The 26084-nt window shown below is 35.7% G+C and overlaps 1 protein-coding gene across 8 annotated transcripts in view; it reads right to left on the bottom strand.

Moving 5' to 3' along the window:
• Positions 1-26084, bottom strand: part of Kif27 (kinesin family member 27) — a 90247-nt gene that overhangs the window by 22054 nt on the left and 42109 nt on the right. For 6 of the 8 annotated variants that reach the window (XM_046462430.1, XM_058585006.1, XM_058585003.1 and 3 more), the window contains 4 exons: positions 24016-24221; positions 20035-20232; positions 5112-5225; positions 3272-3448 (listed from right to left, as the gene is read on the bottom strand). In XM_046462430.1, the coding sequence (XP_046318386.1) occupies positions 3272-3448; positions 5112-5225; positions 20035-20232; positions 24016-24221 (695 nt within the window). The remainder of the gene's footprint in view (positions 1-3271; positions 3449-5111; positions 5226-20034; positions 20233-24015; positions 24222-26084) is intronic. The other 2 variants (XM_058585005.1, XM_058585004.1) reach the window with 2 other exon arrangements.

The following is a 26084-nucleotide window of genomic DNA, read 5'->3' on the forward strand; positions in this document are numbered from 1 at the left end:
GTATAGACCCAGAAGAGGGATAGCTGGGTCAAATGTGGTTCCATTCACAATTTTCCAAGAAATCTCCATATTGCTTTCCATATTGGCTTCACCAATTTGCAGTCCCACCAGCAGTGTATGAGTGTATCTTTTCCCCACATCCTCACCAACACTTACTGTTGTTTGTATTCATAATAGCTGGTATTCTGACTGGAGTGAGATGAAATTTTAGAGTAGTTTTGATTTGCAATTGCTAGCAATGATGAACATTTTTTCATATATTTGTTGATTGATTGTATATCATCTTCTGAGAAGTTCAGGTTGTTGGCCCATTTATTTATTGGCTTATTTGGTTTTTTAGTGCTTAGCTTTTTAAGTTCTTTATATACCCTAGGGATTAGTGCTCTATCTGATGTGTGAGGGGTAAAATATTTGCTCCCAAGATGTAGGCTCTCTATTCATCTCACAGATTGTTTCTTCTGCTGAGAAGAAACTTTTTAGTTTGAGTTCATCCCATTTATTGATTCTTGATTTTAATTCTTGCGCCAAAGGAGTCTTATTAAGGAAGCTGGGGCCTAATCCCACATGATAGAGATTAGGGCCTACATTTTCTTCTATTAGACACAGGGTCGCTGGTTGTGTTCCTAAGTCCTTGATCCTTTTTGAGTTTTGTGCATGGTGAGAGAGATGGGTTTAATATCATTTTGTTGCATATGGATTTCCAGTTTTCCCAGCACCATTTGTTGAAGAGGCTATCTTTTCTCTAATGTATATTCTTGGCACCATTGTCTAATAAAAGATCATTGTAATTTTGTGGGTTAGTCTCTGTGTCCTCTATTCTGTACCATTGATCAGTCTATTTTTGCGCCATTACCATGCTGTTTTTGTTACTATTGCTCTGTAGTATAATTTAAGGTCTGGTATAATGATGCCAACTACTTCACTCTTCCTATTAAGGACTGCTTTAGCTATTCTGGGTCTCTTATTTTTCCAGATGAATTTCATGATTGCTCTTTCTATTTCTATGAGAAATGTCATTGGGATGTTGATTGGAATTGCATTAAATCTGTATAGTGCTTTTGGTAGTATGGTCATTTTGATAATATTAATTCTGACTATCCAAGGTCTTCTTTGATTTCTTTCTTTAGGGTTCTCACAGTGTGTTTTTAAGGTTCATTCATGTTGTAGCTGGCATCACTAATTAATTACTGTAAGTTGTCAAATAATAATCCATTGTATGAATAGATCACAGATTGTTTATACATTCAGCAGATGATGAACATCTGTATTGTTTTCATTTTTAGCTGTTATGAATGATGTTGATATGAACATTTACATTTGAGATTATATATGGATATATGCTTTCATTTATATACCTAGGAGTGGAATTTCTGGGTCACATATTACCTCTAATGTTTAACCTTCTGAGGAACTACAAGATGGTTATCCAAAGTACCTGCACCATTTTACAATCCTGCCAGTACTGGATGATCTATTTTGAATTAAATTTGTGTATAATGTGCATATATTTCCTTTCTGTCATTTTAGTGGGGTAATATGTATGTGTACAGTCCATCATGTTCATTGTCTGAAATGCATATAATTAAGTCTTTTCTTTTTTAATATATCTTTTTTTAGTTGTAGATGAACGCAATACCTTTATTTTATTATTTTTATGTGGTGCTAAGGATTGAACTCAGTGCCTCACACATGCTAGGCAAACTCTCTACCATTGAGCTACAACCCCAGTCACTATAATCAACTCTTATAACTACTTCTCAAGCACTGGAAAAGATGTAATATTTTTATTGCTTTTGTTCAGAAAACAATGCAACAGACTAACAGTCACAAGCTTCTCTTCTGTTTCATTAAAACAAATTTTAAAATTTTTGTTTTACTTTATTGTGGCTTTCATTTATTATACTTCCTACTTATCTCAGAATGTTCTTGCTTCCTAAATATTACATCTCACTGAAAACAGAAAATAGATGTTTTCATTTGTGAAGTAAACTTACTTTAGGGAAAATATTTTCCTTTCTCCTTTTTAAATTTCCCTTCTCTTTTGTGATACAGAACATATCATAAAAAGCCAGGTAATTTTCTTCCATTACTCACCTGAGATTTTAATTTGTTAATCTTTCCCTATTATTTTCATGTTTGGAGGAATACATTTTACAATTTGACCCTGAAAGCCTGGTTTAGCAAGTTACTTGGATATAGTACAAACAAGCAGGCTGGCTGCAAGAGCCACCCTAATCTTGTGTTGAGTGGCCTGAGGCTAAAAGCTATTCCAACATAGACTGGGAAATGGAGCACTAAGCAGAGGTAAGTATAGGTCCCCATTACTAACCTCTTATATCAATGTGGAGAGGTTAAACACCACCAATAACTCATATCCTACTGGCCTAGATAATCACTGAAAGGAAGTCTAATAGAGGAAGTCTGTTTCATGAGTGAGTGTGTAGACTGAACCCAGACCCAAAACTAACTGGAGGTAAAGTTAATAGGTCTTCTTTAGGTCTGGGCAAGCCACTTTCATTTTAAAATGCTATTGTTAAAAATATGTATCAGTAGGTAAAAAAAAAAAAATATTTCTGGTCCTGCACTCATTCAAAGTTGAAACGGAGGCAAATTCATTAATAAAACTACTTAACTAGCTTATAAAATCCAAGTCCTGCAGGAAAAGTTTTTATAAAGGTCCTCAAAATCTTTATAAATTAAAAAAGTAAATAAATCTTCATTATACAAAATCTTTCTTCTATAGGAAACTTGCAAAACCCTAATTGGGTAGTAGTAGCAACTAGAGATTTCAATACTATTTTTCCAAATTATTAAAGTTCGCTATCAAACTTATCAAATGGTATGTTTTATTTAAAACATCCACTAAAGCTACTAATAGAGATTACCAGGGACTGGAAGGAGGTGAACTTAATGGTTACAGAACTGCTGTTTGGGGGAATTAAATTTTGGAAATAGTGATGATGGTCCTACAACATTGAAGATGTAATTAATACCACTGAACTGTATACTTAAAAGTGGTTAAAATGGTAAATTTCATGTTTAGTATTATTTTACTACAATAAAAAAGTTAATGATAAATCAGATTTTCAAATAACATTGAACATTTTACTCCAAAATTGCAACATATTTTGGTGAAGGTCATTTGGATAAGTAGTAGCAAACTACACTGAAAATAAGAATAATTTATTTTGGTTTCCAACTTTACAATGGTATGATTTACCTCTTAGAGAAAAAGAATCCTAAAACCAGAAAAACAAATTAAATAGAATACCTGACTAGATCTCAACTTCTTATTTTCCAGGAGGCTCTTTTCCTGTAGTAGGGCCTCCTTCTTAGAAACTATGGCTTCCCATTTCTTTAAGTCTTCTTCTAGCTCTTCTAATACTTGGCGTTGGTTCAGAACTTTCTCTACTTCTTCATCTAACCATTTCTTTTGTTCATCCAATTTCTAGATTGAAATTACAAAGATAATGTTATCATTTATTTTTTCCTTTTTCCATAAAAATCATAGGATAATAATGTAATTTCAGATTGCTGAAACCTCTGAAATGCACACTGAAGGCTGTCAGTAACTCATGTTCGCGAAGAAGTAAGTGGTTCTAGTTAACATGTTGCTGTATTGTTTTATAAGAAATTAAAATTTATTCTCCAGACATCTTAAAAAGTCCGGGATATTTTAGCCTAAAAAAGAAAGGGCAGACAAAATCCTTTACTTATATTAAGAACACACTGGGAGGTGGGTGTGGTGGTGCACTCCTGAAATTCCAGTGACTTGAAAGGCTAAAGCAGGTGAATCACAAGTTTGAGGCCAGACTCAGCAACTTAGACCCTGTCTCAAAATAAAATTTAAAGAAAGGGCTGGGGATATAGCTCAGTGGTAAACTGCCCCCGGGTTCAATCCCCAGTACCACCAAAAACAAAAAAATCCACACTAGGAATCTTTCTCTATTGCAGAGGTATATATATATGAATATACACGTATATATGTGTGTATATGTGTATATGTGTGTATATATATATATATATATATATATATATATATATATCTCCACCATAATAAATTTAAAAGATGAGTAAAAAAAATCCTTTGTAAGCTCCATCCAATAAGAGAAAAACCAAAAAGATTATGATTGAAGACATTTCTGGATGAAAAGGAAGCACGGGGGAATACATCCATGCCCTAAATAGCACTATTAAAACAAAACAGGGTTGGGTCTGTGGTTCAGAGAGGTAGAGTACTTGCCTACCATGCGTGAGACACTGGGTTCGATCCCCAGCACCACATACAAATAAAATAAAGATATTGTGTCCACCTATAACTAAAAAATAAATATTAAAAAATACATAAAATTTAGGAAAAGAGAATAATTTTTTCAAAATTAAGAAGGACATATTTGCATTTTGAGTATAATTATAATTCTAAAGTACATTATTTTTCTTAAATAAAATTTTCAGTTTCTTTGAACTTCGAAGTTAACTTATGGACAATGATTGTTTATTTTTAAAATATGGCACTAAAATAATAGTTCTTTATATATTACATATACTATTCATACAATTTAGTATTGTTAAAAGGAAAGCTCTGAGTTTTAGAAATATACCTGATTATAGGGGAATAAATCTAGTGAACATGGATTTCATGTTCACCTTCCACAAAATTCAAATAAACCCCATTCTACTGAAGTAAGAATATAGTACATTTCTGAATGAGAAAATAATTTTAATAACAGAAATTTCAGAAGAAATATTAGAAATTTTGCACCCACCCAAGTGGCAAAAACCCCTAGAATTTGAAGATTTACTCACAGTCCACTACTTTTTGCCACTATTTATATAATCATCAAAATTGAATAGAGCCGGGCACAGTGGTGCATGCCTGTAATCCCAGTGGCTCAGGAGACTGAGGTAGGAGAATCAAGAGTTCAAAGCTAGCTCAGCAACTTAGAGAGGCCTTGAGCAACTCAGTGAGTTGCTGTCTCTACATAAAATACAAAAAAGGGCTGAGGATGTAGCTCAGTGGTTAAGTGCTCCTGAGTTCAAATCATCCCCATACCAAAAAAAAAAAAAAAAAATTGAACAGAAACTAGAAACACTAAATAGAAATGACAAACCTGGAGTTGGTCTATACTTCCAAAAGAACCTTTTCTCCTTTTCAAGTGAAATGCATCAAAGTCCTCAACTTTCGGTTTTAGACTTTCTTCCTGTTCTGTTTTTAACTGTAGTTCCTGTAAAGAAAGAACTTTTTAAAACCTTATCACTTTTACTACCTCACTATCATTAAATATGAAGATGATAATTTTCTTTTTCTTTCTTTTTTAGTTTTTTTCTTTTGATGCTGGGGCTTGAACCCAGGGTCTTGCACATGCTTATGTATATACATTACCACTGAGATATACCCCAGCCCAAGAGTGATTTTCTTAACATTTACTTTCCTAATTGCAAAAGGAGACAAAATGAGAGAGTGGGGCTATTTGAAAAGAAAATAATTTTAGCTTTTACTGAGGCAATAAAATCTAACTGCAAAAATCAGGGTTTAGTAACAGAACTCAGCATTTCCCCCCATTCTTTATGAGGATTAGCATAACAAAGGTAAGTCTAAAATTTATCAATGTGCTCTTCTCCTTGCCTTTCTAAGCTCATGACCTCCACAGTTAGTCTACCCAAGACAGCTGTCTGCTGTGGGCATATTAGAATTTATTACAGTAGAAGTACAAAAGAAAAGTAATATGCAAGGTGCTAAAAAATGAGAGTCTTCAGCATAAGAACAGCCTTGCAAGACAGATCATGGGCCTGGTGAAGTGTATTTTCCAAATTCCTTTAGTTTCCATCCACATCTTAAGGGCCAAGTCAAGAGGCCCAATGTTCATAATCTTTCCTTGGATTCAGAGATGCTGTTGCAGTCCACCACTAAGGCCTGGCAGGAACCAAAGAGGTGGCCATGGTAAACAGCCCAGTCTGCATACTGTTTGTTATTGGTCCATGATAGATTAATAGAGAAATTGAAAGTAGGTGTTTAGAGACTTATGGATAGCAGTTTGACAGTACTGTTTTATGTCTATTTACTCCAATAATGTTTTTAAAAGGACTTTCAGCTGCTTCCAGTGGCACATACCTGTTATACCAGCTGCTCAGGAGGCTAAGTAAAGAGGATTGCAAGTTCAAGACCAGCCTGGGCAACTTAGCAAGCCCCTGTTTCAAAACAAAATTTATAAAGGACTAGGTATGTAATTCAGTGGTAGAACACTTGCCTAGCATGTGCAAGGCCCTGGGTTTAATCTTCAGTGCGTGCACACGCATACATGCAACTTTATTTCAAATTTCTACTAATTCATATCTAGTAAAAGTATTGGGTTAGGACAAATTTGTAATGAAATAAAAACTGTACCTTTTCCATGGGTAATTTCAGAAGCACAAATAAAATGAAAGTAAAAGGATAAACTACCACTTTTCAACCCTGGGGATGGCAGAAAGAAGAAAAGAGTAATAAAGATCTGTGTCTCAATTGTCCTCTCATTTTGGCCCAGAAAGGGAGTAATAAGTAAAGATTATCATAAAAGGACCCTAAATTCATGTGGGAGAGAGGAATATGGCAGTGCAGAGGCTCTACACCCATGTGGGATTGCCCAGCCTCACTGAGACAGCATAAATATGTGGTTAGGAAAGATTAGTCTCCTTGGTGTCATGTGGCATAAATAGTGAGTTGAGAGGCCAATGCCTGCTAGTCATTATGGGGAATAGGTCCCCAAACTGAGAATAAACCCAGGCCCCTGGAGTAGCAAGCTAGACAGAAGACCCTATAGCCTCAACAAGAGTTTATATTCTAGGGGAGATGATATAAAGCCTAAACACTCCCATACTCTAAAATGGCAGACAGACCAGCCTATGAATTATTCCAGCCTTGGGCCTAATCATCAGGGGTCAGCAGGTTATGTAGGGTTAAGGTGAACAAAAGAGAGCAGATTCTAGCCAGTCGCATGCCTCAACTCTATGGGATGCAATCAAAGAAATCCACACTCAACTACCACAAACACTGGATGCTATCTTGATGAGAGAAGCAAGGGAGGAAGAAGTTAAGGGACTGGACATTCTTATTCAAGAGACCTAAGAATTATTTAAAGGAAATGTTTACATTTTCAGGTAAAGGTCTGAACAAACAGGACATCTGGTTAGTTCTCACTACATTTTCAGCAATTTTCATGCAAAGAATGGTGGGGGGAAAGGGTGCTCACAAAGAAGATAGGTCTGCTAAAGACTAAAACAAAAAAACTTTCTATGCCCATCTGAGTTGTATTGAGTGAATTTGCACCCCCCCCCCCTTTACCATCAGTTCCTTCCCCCTAGACCTGGGTTCACTTAACTCTTCTCATAGTCCCAGCAAAAGCCACCTTAAATAACAGCACCTTATACTTGGAGTTAAATCTCTACTATTCCTAGCCATCCACATAACCTTTAAAAGTATACTGCAGTAGGTCTAATTCTCTCACATGTTGCTCCAGACATTATTGTGTGTTTATATTATAATCCCTGTTACAGAATCAAAATAACTGTGCAACAGGCACTGGATAGACTTTTTAATTTTACTTAACTAATTTTCCCATTTCATCTTCACAATGTTATGAGACATTGTGCTGCGGCATTTGGTGGCTCGCACGGGGAGCGACTGAGGGTAAGTGAACTGCTCGCCCCTGAGGGCAGGGCGAGAGGATGGGTAGCCATTTTAAGATTCTTCTTTTGTTATTTTGTTTCACTTTTGTTTTAAGTTGCCTGTCCCTGGAGATGTGTAAGATGGAAGAAAAACCGCTCACATCTGAGGAACAGATAGGGAGAAAGGACGGATGGACATTTCAGGAGGCTATTATAATGATTTTGTGTTGTTCCAATTTTGTTTCACTCAGTTTCAGTTTTGTTAGGCGTTATCTTGTTGGGTTGTATTATAGTAGAAATACGGGATCAGAAATTAGTAAAAAACAAACTGAAAGAGTGTTAAGTAAATTGTTAGAGGAAGGAGGCATCTCAGTAAAATCAAGAACAATCAGGGCATACGTTGATACAATACAAAAATGTAGCCCATGGCTTTTTAAGGAGGAGTTGTTAAATATATCACAATGGAACCATCATGGTGAAGATTTAAAAAGAATAGAAAAGAAAAGCCCAGGGACTCTGCCAGTTGGCACATTGCCATTGTGGACGTTCATATCTTGTTCGCTTAGTTCAAAGCCTTCAGTTCAGACAATGGTAGAGGAAGAAGAAGACATAATGATTCAAGTAAAAGAGAAGGTCTCTCAAGTTAGTCAGACAGAGGAAAAGATTCAAGTAAAAGAGAAGGCCTCTCAAGCTAGTCAGACAGAGAAAGAAAGTGTAAAACAGAAAAAGCCATCAGGGGGAAAGTTACAACAGGAGACTGCTACGAACACCTTTCTATCACCAGAGGACGTAAGTGTCCAACTAACAAGGCCACCTCCATATGCTGGGAGGTCCCCAACCCCCGCAGTTGATAGTTGGGATCCTGAGACAAGATCTCAAATATTAACATGCCCTGTATTTGAGGCAGGAGGGCAGCGATTTTACCAAGTTTTAAATTTCAAAACAGTGAAGCAGCTAAAAGAGGCTGTAACAACCTATGGTCCTCAAGCACCCTTCACTGTAAGCATGGTCGAATCCATTAACAACTTGAACATGACGCCAGCAGATTGGGCTAATATGTGTAAAGCTGCGCTAAATGGAGGACAATACCTGTTATGGAAGGTTGCCAATGAGGAATTTTGCAAGGAGACGGCTAGGCGAAATGCAGCAGCTGGTTATCCTCAGAGAAATCTAGATATGTTGTTAGGAAAGGGACCTTATGAGGATCAGCAGCAACAAATTGCATATGATCCTGGCGTATACGCACAAATTGCTGCAGATGCAATTGAGGCATGGAAGACTTTACAAGGACATGGAGGTTTACAAGGTCAATTATCTAAGGTAATACAAGGAGCTAATGAACCTTATGCTGAATTTGTAGATAGGCTTATTCAAACAGCTACCAGAGTTTTTGGGAATACAGAACAAGCAATGCCATTACTAAAACACCTGGCTTATGAGCAAGCGAATCGTTGGTGCAGAGATATCATTAGACCATGGAAACATGAAGATTTAAACACATATATTAAATTATGTAGAGACATTAATGAACAAGAGCAAGTCGTGGCAGCTGCAGTAAAACAGGCTTTAGATGCCAGAGACATTAATGAACAAGGGCAAATTGTGGCAGCTGCAGTAAAACAGGCTTTAGATGCCAGGCCAAGAACATGCTACAATTGTGAACAAACAGGACATTTTAAAAGGAATTGCCCCATTGGAGGAGGGTTTAAGAAAACTAGGTATCAAAGGAGTAGAATACCAGGTATTTGCCCACGATGCCGTAGAGGGAGACATTGGGCTAATGAATGCCGTTCTCAAACCACCATAGAGGGTACTCCATTATCAAAAAACGAACAAGGACCAGGTGTTTATCCACGATATCGTGGAGAAAGGCATCGGGCTCCATTGCCAAAAAACGGACAGGGGGGCCCAATGCTCCGGGGCCCAAAACCACAAATATACGGAGCACTGGAGGAACCCAGCAACCCCATCAGGGTAGTGCCCAGGACACATTGTCCATCAGATCCCTCATCAGACAAACCAGAGGGAGCGCAGGGTTGGACATCTGCGCCTCCGCCAGAGCAGTACTAACTCCAGAGATGGGAGTTCAAATCATTCCCACAGGGGTGAAAGGACCTCTTCCCAAAGGAACAGTAGGCTTATTATTGGGACGCAGCTCTTCTACTCTAAAAGGACTTATGATAAGTCCTGGGGTAATTGATCCCGATTATGAAGGTGAAATAAAAATTATAGCCAGTTCTCCAAAGGGTATATCAGTAATTTCACCAGGAGATAGAATAGCACAGTTACTAATAATACCCAGCCTACATGATAAATTTTCCAGTCGTACTGTAGAAAGAGGTTCCAAGGGATTAGGCTCCACAGGTGTAGATTTGGCTGTGCGCTGTTTAAATTTAGATTCTCGCCCCATGCTAAAACTAAATATTCAAGGACATGAATTTAATGGGCTACTGGATACAGGTGCAGACCTTAGCATCATCTCTCGTCAAGAATGGCCAAAACATTGGCCATTACAACAAGCCACTCAAACGCTTCGAGGCCTAGGAGTGGCGACTAATCCCCATAGAAGTGCAATGGTATTAGATTGGAAGGATCCTGAAGGATGTGAAGGAACTATACAGCCATATGTATTGGATCATCTTCCCGTAAATTTATGGGGACGAGATGTCCTAGATCAATTAGGTTTGACATTAACAAATAACATCAACCAAAATGCACCCACTATTATGACTAGACAAGGTTTTAGGAAAGGAAAAAGATTAGAAAAACAAGAACAAGGTATAGCAGCACCAATACAAATAGATCAAGGAACAGACAGACATGGGTTGGATTTTCAGAAAGGGCCACTGAGACAATAAAAATTACTTGGAAATCAGAAAGACCAGTATGGGTTCCTCAGTGGCCCCTGACTAAAGAAAAGATACAAGCAGCCCATGACCTGGTCAAACAACAATTAGCAGAAGGACATATACAACCTTCTGTATCTCCCCATAATACTCCCATTTTTGTCATCAAAAAGAAATCTGGTAAATGGAGATTATTGCAAGATTTAAGAGCCATTAATAATGAGATGGTTATTATGGGACCTGCTCAATCAGGGATTCCTCAGTTGTCTGCTTTGCCAAAAACCTGGTATGTTTTAGTTATAGATATTAAAGATTGTTTTTTTTCAATTCCAATTCATCCTGAGGATAGTCCACGTTTTGCATTTACTATCCCTGCACTGAATCATGAAGGTCCTGATCAGAGATATGAATGGAAAGTACTCCCTCAAGGGATGGCTAACAGCCCAACTATGTGTCAAATTTATGTTAACAAAGTAATCCAGCCACTTAGAAATCAAAATCCTGAACTACAAATATTTCACTATATGGATGATGTATTATTAGCACACAAAGATAAAAACACATTGCTAGAATGTTATGCCACACTTACAAACTTATTAAAAAATTATAATCTAGAGATAGCAATAGATAAAGTACAATTAAATTTTCCAATTAATTATTTAGGAGTTCTATTATCCTCAACCATGGTCCGTCCACCAAAAATTCAAATACGAGTAGATCAACTTAAATCACTTAATGACTTTCAAGAGTTATTAGGAGACATAAATTGGATAAGGCCTTATTTAGGTATACCAACAGGAGAGTTGGGACCTTTATTTGATATCCTAAAAGGTCCATCAGATCCAAATTCACCCCGAATGTTAACACCTGAAGCAAGAAAGGCATTAAAAATCATTGAAACATATATGGAAAATATGCATTTGGATAGAATTGATATAAGTTTGCCTTTATTATTTATTGTACTACCAACAAAAAATATTCCTACAGGAGTATTTTGGCAAGAAGGTCCATTATTATGGATACATTTATCTTATTCTCCTAACACTATTCTTACTAGGTATCCTGAGGCTGTAGGACAATTAATACTCAAAGGAATAAAAGCAGCAAAGGGAGTGTTTGGAATTTCTCCCAATAAAATTATTACTCCATATACTATGAATCAAATTGATGTTAGCTAATGAGTTAAATACTTGGGCAATAATCATGTGCAAATCTAATGTTTCATTTGATAACCACTTACCATCTAATCCTTTATTGTCTTTTTGGTCATTGCATCCTGTAATTTTTCCAAAAATGACAAGAAAAACACCTATCATGAATGCTCCAAATATATTCACTGATGGGTCAAATAATGGTACAGCAGCAGTCGTTACCCCTGATCAAACTTTTACATTTTTAGTACCCAAACAATCAGCTCAAAAGGTAGAGCTTAATGCAGTTTTACAAGCTTTTGTGATGTTTAAAGATTCTGTATTTAATTTATTTTCTGATAGTCAGTATGTAGTTAATGCTATAGTATCTCTTGAAGATGCTGGTAGGATTTCCCCTTCTTCTACTGTTTTCTCTTTGCTTTCCACTATACAAAGTCTAATCTGGGACAGAAAAGATCCATTCTTTATAGGACATATCAGGGCACATACAGGATTGCCTGGAGCCCTTAGTTTGGGCAATGATTTAGCAGATAAAACTACACATGACATACATATTTTCTCTACACTAGAAGAAGCTATAAATTTTCATAAAAAGTTCCATGTCAATGCTAATACTTTACAAAAGCGTTTTAAAATAACTAAGGAACAAGCTAGACAAATAATAAAACAATGTCAAAATTGTGTGACCTTTTTACCACAAGTTAATCTTGGAGTCAATCCTAGAGGATTGATACCTAACCATATTTGGCAGATGGACGTCACACACTTGCCAGAATTTGGAAAATTAAAATATTTGCATGTTACAGTTGATACTTCTTCTGGATTTTTGATGGGCTCCCTTCATGCCGGAGAAAAAACTAAAGATGTTATAGCTCATTGCTTACAAAATTTTGCCACTGTGGGTGTTCCAAAACAGTTAAAAACAGATAATGCCCCTGGTTATACTTCTACCTCTTTTAAACAATTTTGCTCAACATTTGGCATTACTCATATAACAGGAATCCCATACAATCCACAGGGACAAGGCATAGTTGAAAGAGCTCATCAAACTATTAAAATGTACTTATTAAAGCAAAAAGAAGGAATTGGGAAGGGGTATATATTCCCCAAAGATAAACTTAAAATAACCCTTTTTACTCTAAACTTTTTAAATTTGGATTCATCAGGACTTAGTGCTGCGGAAAGGCATATGTGTCCAAAAAATGTGCATAAGCCCAAGGTACTTTGGAAGGATATTCTAACAGGACAATGGAAAGGTCCTGACCCAGTGATTGTCTGGAGTCGGGGGTCTGTTTATGTGTTTCCACAGGGAGAACAGCAGCCGATTTGGATTCCAGAAAGATTAACTAAAGCGATTTCTACAGACCAAAAAGAAGATGATTTGGCTCAAATCCATAACAACTGATATCCAAAACTCCAGTTTGGCTATTCTTACATCTGCAACAGAACCAGGATGCTTTTTTCAATATCTATTTTATTATTGCCCTTTGCCATATCATGAAGTTCTATTTTGTTTTTTGAGCTCATACAGACCTAGGTTAATGTTTTGCTGATCAGTTCTATTTTTTGACTATAGAGTTTTTAAACATTGCAATGGAGATTTCACCTGTAAAAAGTTATAAGGCCTTTACTATAATGTTATGTGTTGTATGTATTATATTATGTGTGCACACTTGTGTTTTGTGTTATATGTTTGAATGTACGTATGTCCATATATCATATATGATGAGCGCTCATGATAAAATGGATCCAAATATTTTTTCTCACGTGATTTATATGGTTTAATTTAAATTGGGTAAACAACTGTTGAGGATTGTTTTAATATGTAAACAAAAAAGAAGGTTAACAGATCTGTTTGTTTACTTTCACCTTTCCTTTTCATTATATTTAATAATTCTCTTAAAGATAATGTAAATTGTTAAGAAAATTGTTTTCTTTTAGTGCCTTCTGGAATGTTACATAATTTTTTCTTTAGCCATTATTGCCAGAATTCCTATCTTCATCCCAGTGCTGGTGAAGTCAAAGATAAAACCAATCTACAGCTTCTACAATAGCCATCACTGAACTGCTTGCAGAACTTGCCTGGACACATTGTGAGCTCACCTGTATGCATTGTGAACTATCTGTTGGTGCAGCGACTTGTGGTAGTGTTGGGGTATTTTTGCTGATGATGTCACCGGTGGTACAATTTTTCAAAGGAGCCCTCAATTGGCTTAATGTCATGGCATTTTGCATCCTCCTCTACTAGTGATGGTCTAAAATTTGGGGGCCAACAGAGGTGAGGCAAAGAACCTCACCCCCCCACTGGTGCAAAGGCCTATCCACAAGTATAGCTGTATGCTGGACCGGTAGTCAGTGACGGGTATGATCCAATTGCAGTGGTACCAACCTAAGACAGGAGGCTGACGCCTAGAGGTCAGTTCATCCGATGACAGGTAAGGGCCATATGTTGAATTGGACTGCCTAACAGACACGGTCCCTAAGCCACATGCTTGTTGTTTAAACAGAGAGGGGGAGATGTTGAGAGCCACAGCCTGAGGGGCCCCAGCAAACTTCCAGCTGCCAGCAAACTTCCAGCTGCCGGCTGATGATTGGCTCACAGCGGCCCCAGCAACATCTAGCTGATTGGCTCCTCGGCCCCAGCAACATCTAGCTGATTGGCTCCTCTGCGGTGATGCTCATTGGGCTGTTTCCCTGCCCTTTCAGACCATGGAGCTGCTCATTGGGGGACTTTTTTGGCTCCGCCCACGTGACCCAGCCAATTGGCCTCAAGAGCAGGAGGATTGTGGGAGGTGGAGAGAAGCTTGTGTGGGAGAGAGAGGCTTGTGGAAAGCTGGTGGTGGCAGTTGAGGCTCTGAGGGTTTTTCCTGAGAGGCTGTTTTGTTTGGTGTGTGTGGTTCTAAAAATAAAGTTAGTTTCTTTTGACAAGTGTCTCCTGATTGTGCCCAGCCAGACTGCGGCAAGGGACTATTACAAACTCTATTGAAGATGAAAAAATGGGTGCTCAGAGGTAAAATGCCCAAGATCACACTAACACCCATAATTCCAGGGATTCCCATTTCTATGGATAAGAGCCTATGTGTAAGTAGTAGTATTCTCTATAAATTGTCACACAAATAGAAAATGGACAAACAACAAGGCTTGGAAAGTTATCGCCAAACAGAGGGCAAGATATCTTTTAGGACTCTGAGCAGGTTTTCTGTTTTAGCAAGCAGTGAAAATGTCAATGAATATTTGGGGCAATCTGTTCCTTGTTTTGAATACCTGTATTCCCCATAAATAGATTATTTATAATTAGAGATGTGACTAGAAAGAAGAAAATTGCTCCTACAGAAGAATGTAAAAAGCAAGTTACAGGGCTGAGTGGCAGAGTGCTTGCCTAGCATGTGTGAGGCAGTAGGTTCAATCCTTAGCACTGCATAAAAATAAACAAGGCATTCTGTCCATCTACAATTACAAAAAAAAAAATTTAAAAAGTAAGTTACATGCAGAGCTGCATTTCAGCAGACTGCACATCCTTTGAACAAAAGTTTTTTTTTTTCTTTTCCTCAAACATGGATTTAGAGAGTGCTAAGTCTTGTTTAAGGCATAACCTATGAGACACGAAGAGTTGAAACCCAAAATCCACAAGATTGACAGGAAGGCCTAGTCCTCAAATTGGAGGGAGGGTTTTAACAAAAAACCTAGGCTGTTGGCAGTAGAAATAGAAACTGGACAGATTCAGGATACTTGAAGATGCACCACAAAAATGAAAAGAAGATATATTCGATAGCACAGACTCAAGGATTTGAGTTCAATGAATGTGAGTCATTAAGGAAAAGGGAAGAGTTGATGATGACTCCTAAAATTTCTCTTACCCAACTGAATGGATTATATATAACATAAACACACTTAAGAACTACAGTGTGTCCCCCATCAAGGGGGCAAGGAAGAGGAATAGTGGGGTTATAAGGAAAATTATTTATTCCCCTATAAAACAACTTAGTGAATATGTTAATGATTGGATATATGAACCTGGAGCTCAAAGGGCAGATCTGGGATTAATAATTCAATTGAGAATTGTCAAGAGTTTAATTGCAGCCATAGAAAAAGACAAGATCAGAATATAAAAGATAAGAGGGCATAGGAAAGAACTTTGAGGAACTCCATATGTACAGAATTGATAGAATAGGATGAAGTAGCAAAGACAAAGGACAAGCAATAAGAAAGATGCAAAAATAAGGAGAATAAAATGTCACAAGGAGGAGAAAATATTTCAAGATGGAGGGAGTGGTGAAAACTGCACCAGATATAGCTGAGTGTTAAGATAAGGAATTTATACTGAAATACCACACTATACCCTCAAAATATGTACAATTATCATATATAAATTTTAAAATTTTGATTCTTTTTTTCTTTTAGTACTGGGTACTGAATCCAGAGGCACTTTCTCACTAAACTACATCCCTAGCCCTTTTATTTTTTTATTTTGAGACAGGGTCGAAGTTGCTTGGGGCCTCCCTAATTTGCTGAAGCTGGCTTTGAACTTGTGATCTTCCTGCCTCAGCCTCCTGAACTGCTGAGATTACAGGCTTGTGCCACCATGCCCAGAAAATTTTTAATATTTTTTTAAAAAATAAGAACTGTAGTGACATTGAGAGAACTAGTGAACTTCTCACGAGTTTTGAAGTGGGTGGTAGGGCCAGAAGCCAGACTGGAGAACATAAGAAAATGGGAATAGAAGAAATAGAAACAAATGTACACAACTTATCTAAGAAGTCTGGTTATGAATGGTAGTTGAGAGAGAGAATACTTAGAGGGAAAAACAGGATGAAGGATGATTTTAGGAGAAAAATCGAAGATGTTAAAGACAAAAACATAGGAGCGAAAAGGATTTGTATTGTTTGAATATAAATACTCAATAAATATTATCTGTGTTATAATTGTTACCCTTACAAAGAATGAATAACTCAAGGAAATTATAAAAACAATTTCACTTTTAATTATCTAAAAGAACTCAACATCTGGGGAAATTTAGCTAAGGAGGTAAAAGATTGATATACTGAGAATTATAAGGCATTGCTAAAAAATTTTTGAAGACCTAAATAAATTGAAAGACTTCCATGCTCGTGCACTGGAAAAGACTTGGTATTGTCAAGATAAAAAAAAAAATTGACCCTCAAATTCATATGAAATTACAGAGAACTCAAAGTATTTTAAAAAATAAGAGCTAAGATGGAGGGTTTATTTCTCAATTTCAAAACTTACTATAAAGTTTTAGTAATAAGCAACATAGTTTGGTACTGGCATGAGCATAGACATATAGACAATGGAATACAACTCAGAGTTTAGAAACCACACATCTATGGCCAATTGATTTTTTAAAAATAAAAATTGGGAGTTGTCAGAGTTTAACTGACAACTGTCCAGAGGGTATACAACATCATGTATACATATACATAGTGAAATGATTTAGAGTCAACTAATTAACATATCCATCTCCCCACATAATTACAATTTTGTTTTTTGTTATGAAAGTACCTGAAATGTACCTTCGTAGCAATTTTTCAGTGTTAAAATATAGTGTTTTTAAATACAGGCATATAAAGCTATCTATTAGCTTTCTGGACTTAACCTAGATAACTCCCAACTTTGTACTCTACCAACATCTTCCCATTTCCCAAGCAAACTTATTTTTGATAAGTGTGTCAAGACCATTTGTCAGGGAAAATATAGTGTCTTCACCAGATGGTACTGGAGTTCCACAATGAAAAAAATGAACCCTACTTCATACCGTATACAAAAACTGACCCAAAGTAGATGAACAACCTAAAGTCATAAAACTCTTAGAAGAAAATGTAGGAGTAATTATCCATGGTCTTGGATTTGGCAAGGAATTCTTAGATATGACACCAAAAGCACAAGCAATGAAAGAAAAAATAGCTGGGCACTGTGGCACACACCTGGAATCCCAACATTTGGGAGACTGAGGAAGGAGAATCATAAATTCAAGGTCAGCTTGGGCAATTTAGTGAGACCCTGTCTCAAAGTAAAGAAGGGGAAAAAAAAGGGATGGGGATATAGTTCAGTGAAGTGCTACATTCAAGTATTTAAAAAAAAAGTTTAACTACACCTATAAAATGGGAAAAAATATTTGGAAATGATGTATCTGATAGAATTTAATGTCCAAAATATAAGAATTCCTACAACTCAACAACAAAGGCAATCACACCCAATTGAAAAGTTAGACAAAGGATATGAATAGACATTTCTCTAAAGAAGATGGCCAATAACCAATGAAAAGATGCTCAACATTACTAGTCATTAGGAAAGTGTAAATCAAACTCACAGTAAGATAAAGCTGGGTGCAGTGGCACATGCCTGTAATCCCAGCAGCTCGGTAGGCTGAGGCAGGAGGACTGCGAGTTCAAAGCCAGACTCAGCAAAAGTGAGGTGCTAAGCAACTAAGTGAGACCCTGTCTCTAAATAAAATACAAAATAGGGCTGGGGATGTGGCTCAGTGGTCGAGTGCCCCAGTACCAAAAAAAAAAACAAAAAACCCAAAACAGTATGATAACTACTTCATACCTAGTTGGATGACTAAAAAAAAAAAAAAAAAAAAAAAAAAAAGTAAGAAAATAACAAATATTGGTGAAGATAGGGAGAAATTAGAAATTTCAAACATTGCTACAAGGAATGTAAAATGCTACTGCTGCTATGGAAAACCACTGGCAGTTTGCCAAATAGCTAAACATAGGATTACCATACGATCCAGAAATTTACTCCTAGGTATCTATCCAGAAACCAAAATCAGAGGCTCAAACAGTTATTTGTATGACAATGTTCATAGTAGCATTATTCATAATAGCCAAAAGGTAGAAATAATTCATGTGTCCACTGATGAATTAATGGATAAACAAAATGTGGTATATCTACACAATGAACTTTTAAAATTTTTTATGTTGCCCAGGCTGACCCCAAACTCTCGGGCTCCAGAGATCTTCCTGCCTCAGCCTCCTGAGTAACTGGGACTACAGATATACACCACTGTACCTAGCTTTGCAAAGTAAGATTATTTGACTATAAAAGGAATTGAAGTTCTGATACATGCTACAACATGGCATAAAAACATGCTAAGTGAAATAAGCCAGACACAGAAGTAGAAATAGTATATGATTCCACTTGTATGAAATATCTAGAAAAAGCAAGTTCATGCAGACAAAAAGTAGTTTTCAGGAGCTGGAGGAAAACAAGATGCTAAATGGTTATAGAATCTCTCTTTGAGATGATGAAAAGTTTTGGAAAAAGAAAAGGTGATGGATGCATAACATTGTGAATATAATTAATGCCAATGGATTGTACATTTAAAATTATAAACTCATATATATTTTACCATACCTTATAAGAACTAATAATATATGGTATATGAATTATATCTCAATAAAATTGCTTTTTAGAAAAGAACAAGTAAATGTTCTTTAAGTTCCCTCCCATAGATTTTGTGACTTTTTTTATGATATGAAAATAGGCTATATCCAATGTTAAAATCTAACAAATCTGGGGAGTATTGCTAATGGGGAAGGTTATACATGTGTGCAGTAAGGGGAAATCTTCCTCTCAATTTTTCTGAAAATCTAAAACTTCTCTAAAAATATATAAAGTTTTAATTTTTAAAAAATCTATGAAGTTTCCAGTTATATTTTAAGCCTTGTTTGCTGGTCACTATTTCAACACACTACAGCATAGTACACAGTGATAGATAAGTGTTTGTTGTTCTTTTTCAAAAAGGCCCTGTAAGCAATGTATAATTAAGGCCATTTTAGTAAGAATAAAAGACTCAGAGAGGGTGAATGATTTTCTCAATAAAGTCCTCAGCCAGGGTGAGAGAGCTGGTATTTGAACCTAATGTTAATCTGAGTCCAGAGCCCAGGCTGACACCATCAGTTCCTCCCCAGTTATCCATTCTATGGAACTGCTGGGCTTACAGTCTGATCATTCTTCTGCTCACTATGAATGAAATGTTACCATTTAACCTGGTATTTTTTCCATGTAGCCACATGACCAAGGCAAAGGCACTTCAAAGCATTGAAAATGGGAAATCTTATTCAAATGATATTAATTAGAAAGCTTTATAAATTTATGGTTTTGGCAGCCTCAACTAAAGATCCCACTAAGAGAAATTTATCACTGTACCTTTTTTTGTGAAGTCAAAGGCTTCAAGACAGTACTCAGAATTCAATAAATAGGTTTTACTATGTAGATGAACAAAGCTTTAAAGTGAATTAAGGACAGCAGTGAAGGACAGGTCAAGGATAGACACTTCACAAGCCAAATGAATCAAGACCTTGGCTTCGTTAGCTCTGAGCCGTTTAACATTTCATATTACACTTAGCAGGAATGTATGACAATATTACTTTGATTTTTTGTTGATCCCGCTTAATTTCTGCATCCAGCTGCTTCTTTTTTTCATTTTCTTCTCGAAGTCTTTTTTGCAGCTTTACCTTTTGATATTTCATGTGATCTATATTCTGTTCTAGTTCATTAGCACGTTTCTCATTTTGGATTGACAGTGATGCTAATTTCCTACTATCCTGTTGCTTCTTCTGTAAGATCTGAGATAATACAGAATATTTCAAAATGAAAAAGTACATCTCTCACATTCCTCAACAAAACTTAATCTTTTCATTCATTAGTAATGGCATCCATTTTTCCTACATTTTCACTTATTTTTGGTAGGTTCACAAACAATTCTTTACTCTTTATATAATTTACACATATGTATACAAATATTTTCATGTGTATACTACCATAGACAATTCTTAACCTCCCTTTTTTGCTACTTATCTTTGAAGTCTTTGTTCTTTCTGTGTGACTGCACAGTATTCTATTGTGCTGTTATTTTTATATTCAGTGTTAGCCTAAATTACTAATCCCTGAATTCAGATGGTTAGAACTGATAACATTTTCCCTACAAATGACCATTATAGCTACTATTTTAACATTAATTAAAATTATCTATAGATAGCATTAAATTTTTGCTAACATTTTTTTAAATATTTATTTTTTTATGTTTTAGGTGGATACAATATCTTTATTTTACATTTATGTGGTGCTGAGGATTGAATCCAGTGCCTCGTGCATGCTAAGCCACAACCCCAGCCCCAAATTTTTGCTAACATTTTCAAAGTGTTTACACTACTAATATAAAACAGCTGGATTAAAATCAGGACTACAATTTAATCCTGATCAAACAAATGAACTCTTTTGGTTTGGATACAAGGTGTTTCCCCAAAGCTCCTGCATCAAAGCAGGAATGTTCAGAGGTCAAATGATTCGATAATGACAGCTGTAACCAAATCAGTCCATCCTAATTGGAAGAGGTGGGTCCTTGGGGGGTGTTCTCTGAAAGTGTTAATTTTCCCTGGTCATGTGTCGTTCCCCCCACTCCATTCCTGGCCACCAGGAATAGAGCAAAGCCATTCCCTTCTGCCATGATGTTCTACCTCACCGATTTGGGTCCAGGGTAATGGAGTCGAAGAAATGAACCTTTGAAGCCATGAGCCAAAATAAAATTTTCCTCCTCTATGTTGTTATTGGGAGGTATTTTGTTTAGAGCAATGAAAAGCTAACACAATTACACTTATATTATGTATTTTAGCATTGCACTAAGTACTTCCTAAGTGGCATAAAAAGTTAAGGAGAGGTCATTTGTAAATTATGCAGACCACAATTAATTATTTTCTTTATTTTAGCAATAGCTGTTACCATAAGCATATTTTGTTTTAATTAAACTAAGTAGTCACAGAGTTACTGCAGCTTAGAGCAGTGCTACTCAAAATGTGGTTTGTGGACAAGTACTAGTTCACAGATTATTGTCTGTACTGCTACTCACAGTGTTAAAGATTAAGTTGGTGTTATTTTCATACAAGACATTCTTGAGGAAGGAAGAGGTGCACCACAGACCGTATCCCATTATAGACGAAAAACTAACAATCTGCAGATACCATGGCTTTGCAGGTCACAGGCCTTTGCAATTTCCCATACTTGGACACTGGCTTTGCCACTATCATCAACAGTAACTGTAATACTAGTCCATTATAATACCAACATTTTGGTTATCTTTTTCATAAGTATTAAAAATATCACCATACATTCTGATAAACTTATTTAAAAGTCAGATACAGTTGCTATTATTTTTTGTATAGGTATTCAAAAGGGCACCTTTATTAGCATTAAACTATTAATGCTACATATAACTCTACATATATCTAAATACATAAAAATACAAAATTTAGATATTAAAAATTTAATTTTTTTAAGTTTTAAAAATGGAAACAATAGCATTATACCAATAAAAATGTTAATGTTTCAATATTTTAAAATGGCACAGTAGATTGATTGATTAGATTAAAATGGCACATTAGATTAGATTGCTGAAAATTGATATTGTTATCATTACTATGTGACTGAGTAAATTATTTAATCTTTCTAAAACATAATTTCCTCATTTATAAAGAGGGTAAAAATACCCACCTAATGGGATTAAATAAATATTAAAAAATACATATAGACATCAGGTACATATAGACACTCAACAAACAGTAGGAGTCATCCTATCCTCATCATCAGCATTGCATAAATATGTCAAAGGAACAAAATTTCTAAAACTACATATTTGTTTCGGTCCACCACTGTATCAAATGTTTCTTCTGAAGTTAAGTTCTGCAACTCCCTTTTCCTTTCCTTATCAGCAGCCTTGGCAGAAAAAGATACACACAAAGAAAAAGGAAAAACAGATATGATAGTTCACGAGCCCTAATAATAATCTTTAAACTCAACCATTTTAGTTATATCAGATTAGAAAATATAAAAATCATCTTTGTTAAATCCATTAACAATACTTAAACTACAGATGTAAACATAACTGCTTTAGAAAAATAATAATTTTGATTATTAGTGATACTAAGAACTGCAATCAGAACTGAAGCTAGGATATCAATCTATGAAGTTATAAATAAAATTTCATAATAAACACAAGAAAAAAATGTAATTGTTTTATTCTCCTAATATCTTGTTAAAATGAGTACTTTGTTTAATATCGTGGCCCTAATTTAAAGGATCAAGAAATGAAAAAGGCTGGGTGTGGTGGCACATGCCTATAATCCCAGCAACTCAGGTGGCTGAGGCCCTAAGTAACTTAGTGAGACCCTGTCTCAAAATGAAAAATAAAAAGGAGGCTGGGGATGTAGCTCAGTGGTAGATCATCTTATCTATGTTCATTCCCCAGTACCGCCCCCCCCAAAAAAAAGGGGAAAAAATAATTCAATCACAAGACTCTCAATTTCCTAAGTTGAAATAAATGTTTTGAAGAAAATGGAAGCTGGTATGCACAACCACCAGCCCTTTTTTAAGAAGTTCAAACATTCAAATCCTATTATTTTAATGTGATACTAACTTAACAGTCTATATGGTTAGAGATGTCTATATGTTTGGGGTTGCACTGGAAACCATAGGGGGAGGGACTCTGGTTCAGTTATCTCTGCATCCCCACCTGAGATGTGTAGTAGACATCTTGTTGGAAAAAAAAAAAATAACAGAGGCAGTTCTCCTCCCACAATAATAATAATACTCTAAGTTAACTACCCTTCAACTCTACCTACAATGGAAATAATATGCATATTACAATATGAAAGCAATATATTGTGATATAAAAAGAAATGGAGAAGCATTCCAGAAAATTCATTTTGACCAAACTAACAAGGACTATCCTCAAAGAACCTGAAACGTTTTCCTTATACGAAATCTCTCTGTAATAAGATATTTCTCTCTTTCTTCTTTTTTTAAGCTAGGGACAGAATCCAGGGTCTTACACATATTTGTCAAGTCCACTGGGTTACATCATCAGTCCTAGAATGAAAAGTTTAACTGTAGCCATTTCTGAAAATACAGCTAAATTTCAGGCATTAGAAAATTAAGGTTGAGTTGTAGGATCCAATGTTATTAACCTTTCTTAAACCACGCAGTTATAATTTAAACAATTCCCATTTGTTGAGTGTCCACAAAGCACCTGATGCATTTTAAACCATTATTTAATCTTTTGTCCTTCAGAAAAGGATACTATTTCTTTGGTTATTCTTTATTTCTCTCCATGTGGTTTTTGATACCAAGATTAAAATAAAACACTTCTCGAATAAATAAAAAACTACTCAGATTGTCAATTATGTAAATCAACCAGCACAATGGGAAAGAAAATTGCCACCCAATTTCTCTTACTGGTAAAAACTGGATGTCTTTCTTCTCTCCTAACATGGTACAAGAATCCTCAAAGCAGGATCCTTAAATAAGGAAAAATATCTTATTTAAGCAAAGAAGAGTTTAAAAAGTTTCTTAGTTACCTGGACTCTTAGCTTTGCTGCATCCATCTTTTTACGGAACTCTTTCTGTAACTTTACCTTCAAAGCAACATCAGAAAGATCTTTGTTTTCCAGTTCCTGTAGCTGCTTTTGTGTTTCATTTAATTCCACTTTTGCCTGTTCTGCTTCATGTTCTAGTTTTGTTACTTTCAGAGAATACTGTTTGCTTACAGACTTGGCATCGTTACCTTCACCATAATGACAGTAATAACAATTATGAATTACATAAAAAAAAATAAAAACATAAAAATCTCTATTCTAAAACTCCAGCTGGGCAGAGTTACCATTTAAGCATCACATTAAAAACCCAGCTGTCCCCACCCACTCCTATTAAACACAGCTTGCCACCAAGACTCTTAAATAATTAGTTCCTTAATGATTGTTCCCATCTGGTGCCATTCAATCTTTTCACTAGTTCTGTGTTTTAGTGTGGCATTTCTAATCCTCTGAATTTGCAGTTGAGTTTTTCTTGCATCAACATCCAGTTAAAAGGATATTTGGGGTGACTTGTCCTCTTGCTCAGTACACTTTGGCTTCCTGATACTCACAATCTGTGTTCTTGAATTTTTAAAAACATTATTAAAATTTATTTTTTGGGGGGATACTGAGGATTGAACTTGGGAGCCCTTCACTACAGAGTCACATCCCCAACCCTATTTTATTTAGAGACAGGGTCTCACTAAGTTGCTTAGTGCCTTGCTTTTGCTAAGACAGGCTTTGAACTCATGATCCTCCTGCCTCAGCCTCCCAAGCTGCTGGGATTACAGGTGTGCACCTGGTGCCCAACAAAAACATTAAAATTTTTAAACGTATCAAAAGAAAATAATAAAATGAATCCCCATTGTTTAGATTCAAGAGTTATTAACATTCTGTCAGTTGCTTCAATTAAGTCTTCTTTTATTATATCTGCTTAATATATAAAACAATCCCAAATGTTATATCATCTTATGTTTATATTTCAATAAGCATCTATATGAAATGTGGATATAACCATAAAGTCATATCAATACTGATAATGACTAACAATACTGATACCTACTAATTCATATTTAGGCTTCCCCAATTATCTCAACGTATCTTTTAATCAGAATCTAAACAAGGTCTATTATACAGCTGATTCTTAAGTCTCTTAAAGAGTCTTTTAATCTAGAGCAGACAGATTCTCTCCTTTTTGATTACACTGACTTGTTACAGATGAATTCTTTTAAAATACTTTGTGAATATTTAGAACATAAGAGAAAAACATGATATAGAAAATTCTATATTTCTTTTCATTTTAAGCCCAAGTATTGACTCTAAACATTTGGTTTTGATTTGTTCTGGAATGAAAACTGTCTCTGAACTAAATTGACAAACTCATGGAAATAGGAATCTAGAGTTCAGGGAACAAATAATCACCAGGGACAGTTTATGACACTATTATACAATTTGTTACATTGCTACATGAAAAATCTTATAATTTTTGATGAAAAGGAATTACTGAACTAAACACACAGTGAACTATGAATATCTGACTAAAATACATATAACTGGGGACTGAGAGTATAGAGTATAGCTCAGTGACAAAGTGTATGCATAGCATGTATAAGGTGGTCCTGAGTTTAAGCCATGGAACTCTGAAATAGATACATAAAACTAGAGCGCATTTAAATAAATCATCTTGGATTGTTCATCAATCATTCAACAGACCAACGTTTTATCAAGAAAAAAAATACAGTGCCAATTATACAATGATAAAATGCTAAACTGCCACTGACTGTAAGACACATTCTGATTTCAGATATTAAGATATGGAAAAAAGTATATGAGAATTGATGAAATACAATATACATGTGCTGTTGTATTGCTGGCTGTAGTAGTTGCTACTTGAAAAGTAAGCACACCGTGACCCTTTTGCTAGTCACTATCTCTGAGGATCTTTAGGAAAGCTTCAAACTTTTTTTTGGTATTAAGAGTTTGAACTCAGGACACTTTAACACTGAGCTACATACCCATCCCTTTTTGTATTTTTTGAGACAGGGTCTTGCTAAGTTGCTGAGGCTGGCCTCAAA

This window comes from Marmota monax, unplaced genomic scaffold (assembly GCF_021218885.2).
Source record: "Marmota monax isolate L192 unplaced genomic scaffold, Marmota_monax_Labrador192_F-V1.1 WCK01_AAM20220418_F8-fsc00336, whole genome shotgun sequence".
Taxonomy (NCBI): domain Eukaryota; kingdom Metazoa; phylum Chordata; class Mammalia; order Rodentia; family Sciuridae; genus Marmota; species Marmota monax.